General features: G+C 55.6%; 1 protein-coding gene across 1 annotated transcript in view; it reads left to right on the top strand.

The window, feature by feature from the left end:
• The window catches only part of LOC119588091 (neural cell adhesion molecule 1-like), an 85,634-nt gene that overhangs the window by 75,773 nt on the left and 9,359 nt on the right, over window positions 1-502 (top strand). Inside the window, exon 6 of the mRNA XM_037936800.1 lies at window positions 334-468. Coding sequence (XP_037792728.1) covers window positions 334-468 — 135 coding nt within the window. The remainder of the gene's footprint in view (window positions 1-333; window positions 469-502) is intronic.

Here is a 502-nt window from a genome sequence, read left to right as displayed (position 1 = left end):
ATATTTGGAAAAAAAATATCATAGTCCTTCCTTCTTTCTCTCTCCCTATTCCAACCTTCTCCGTCACCTCCCATCTTCCTCATTCTCCTCCTTCCTCTCTCCCTCCTCCTCCCTCACCCCCTCTCTCCTTCTCCCTCACCTCCCATCTTCCTCACCCTCCTTCTCCCTTACCCTCCTTCTTCCTCTCTCTCTCTATTTCTCTCCCTCACCCTCCATCTTCCTCTCTCTCTCTAACTCTCCCTCCCTCCCTCGCCCTCCATCTTCCTCTCCCCTCCCTTCCCCTCCCCCTTCTTCACCACGTCCCTTCATCCCTTCTCCCCCCCCGTCTTCCAGAACACCTCGACTTCATGGACACGCCCATCACCCAGTTTCTCGAGGAGGACCACGATTCCGTTCTGCGCTGTGACGTCGACGGCGACCCAGCGCCGAGGGTGTCATGGCATATCAACAACAGGAAAGTGAATTTTGGTGAGTGGCGTCTGGGGGGGCGTTTTTCGCTGCT

The sequence above is a fragment of the Penaeus monodon genome, chromosome 23, assembly GCF_015228065.2.
Source record: "Penaeus monodon isolate SGIC_2016 chromosome 23, NSTDA_Pmon_1, whole genome shotgun sequence".
Taxonomy (NCBI): domain Eukaryota; kingdom Metazoa; phylum Arthropoda; class Malacostraca; order Decapoda; family Penaeidae; genus Penaeus; species Penaeus monodon.
Note: the sequence above shows the minus strand (reverse complement) of the source record. Positions and strands in the feature narration are given on the sequence as shown.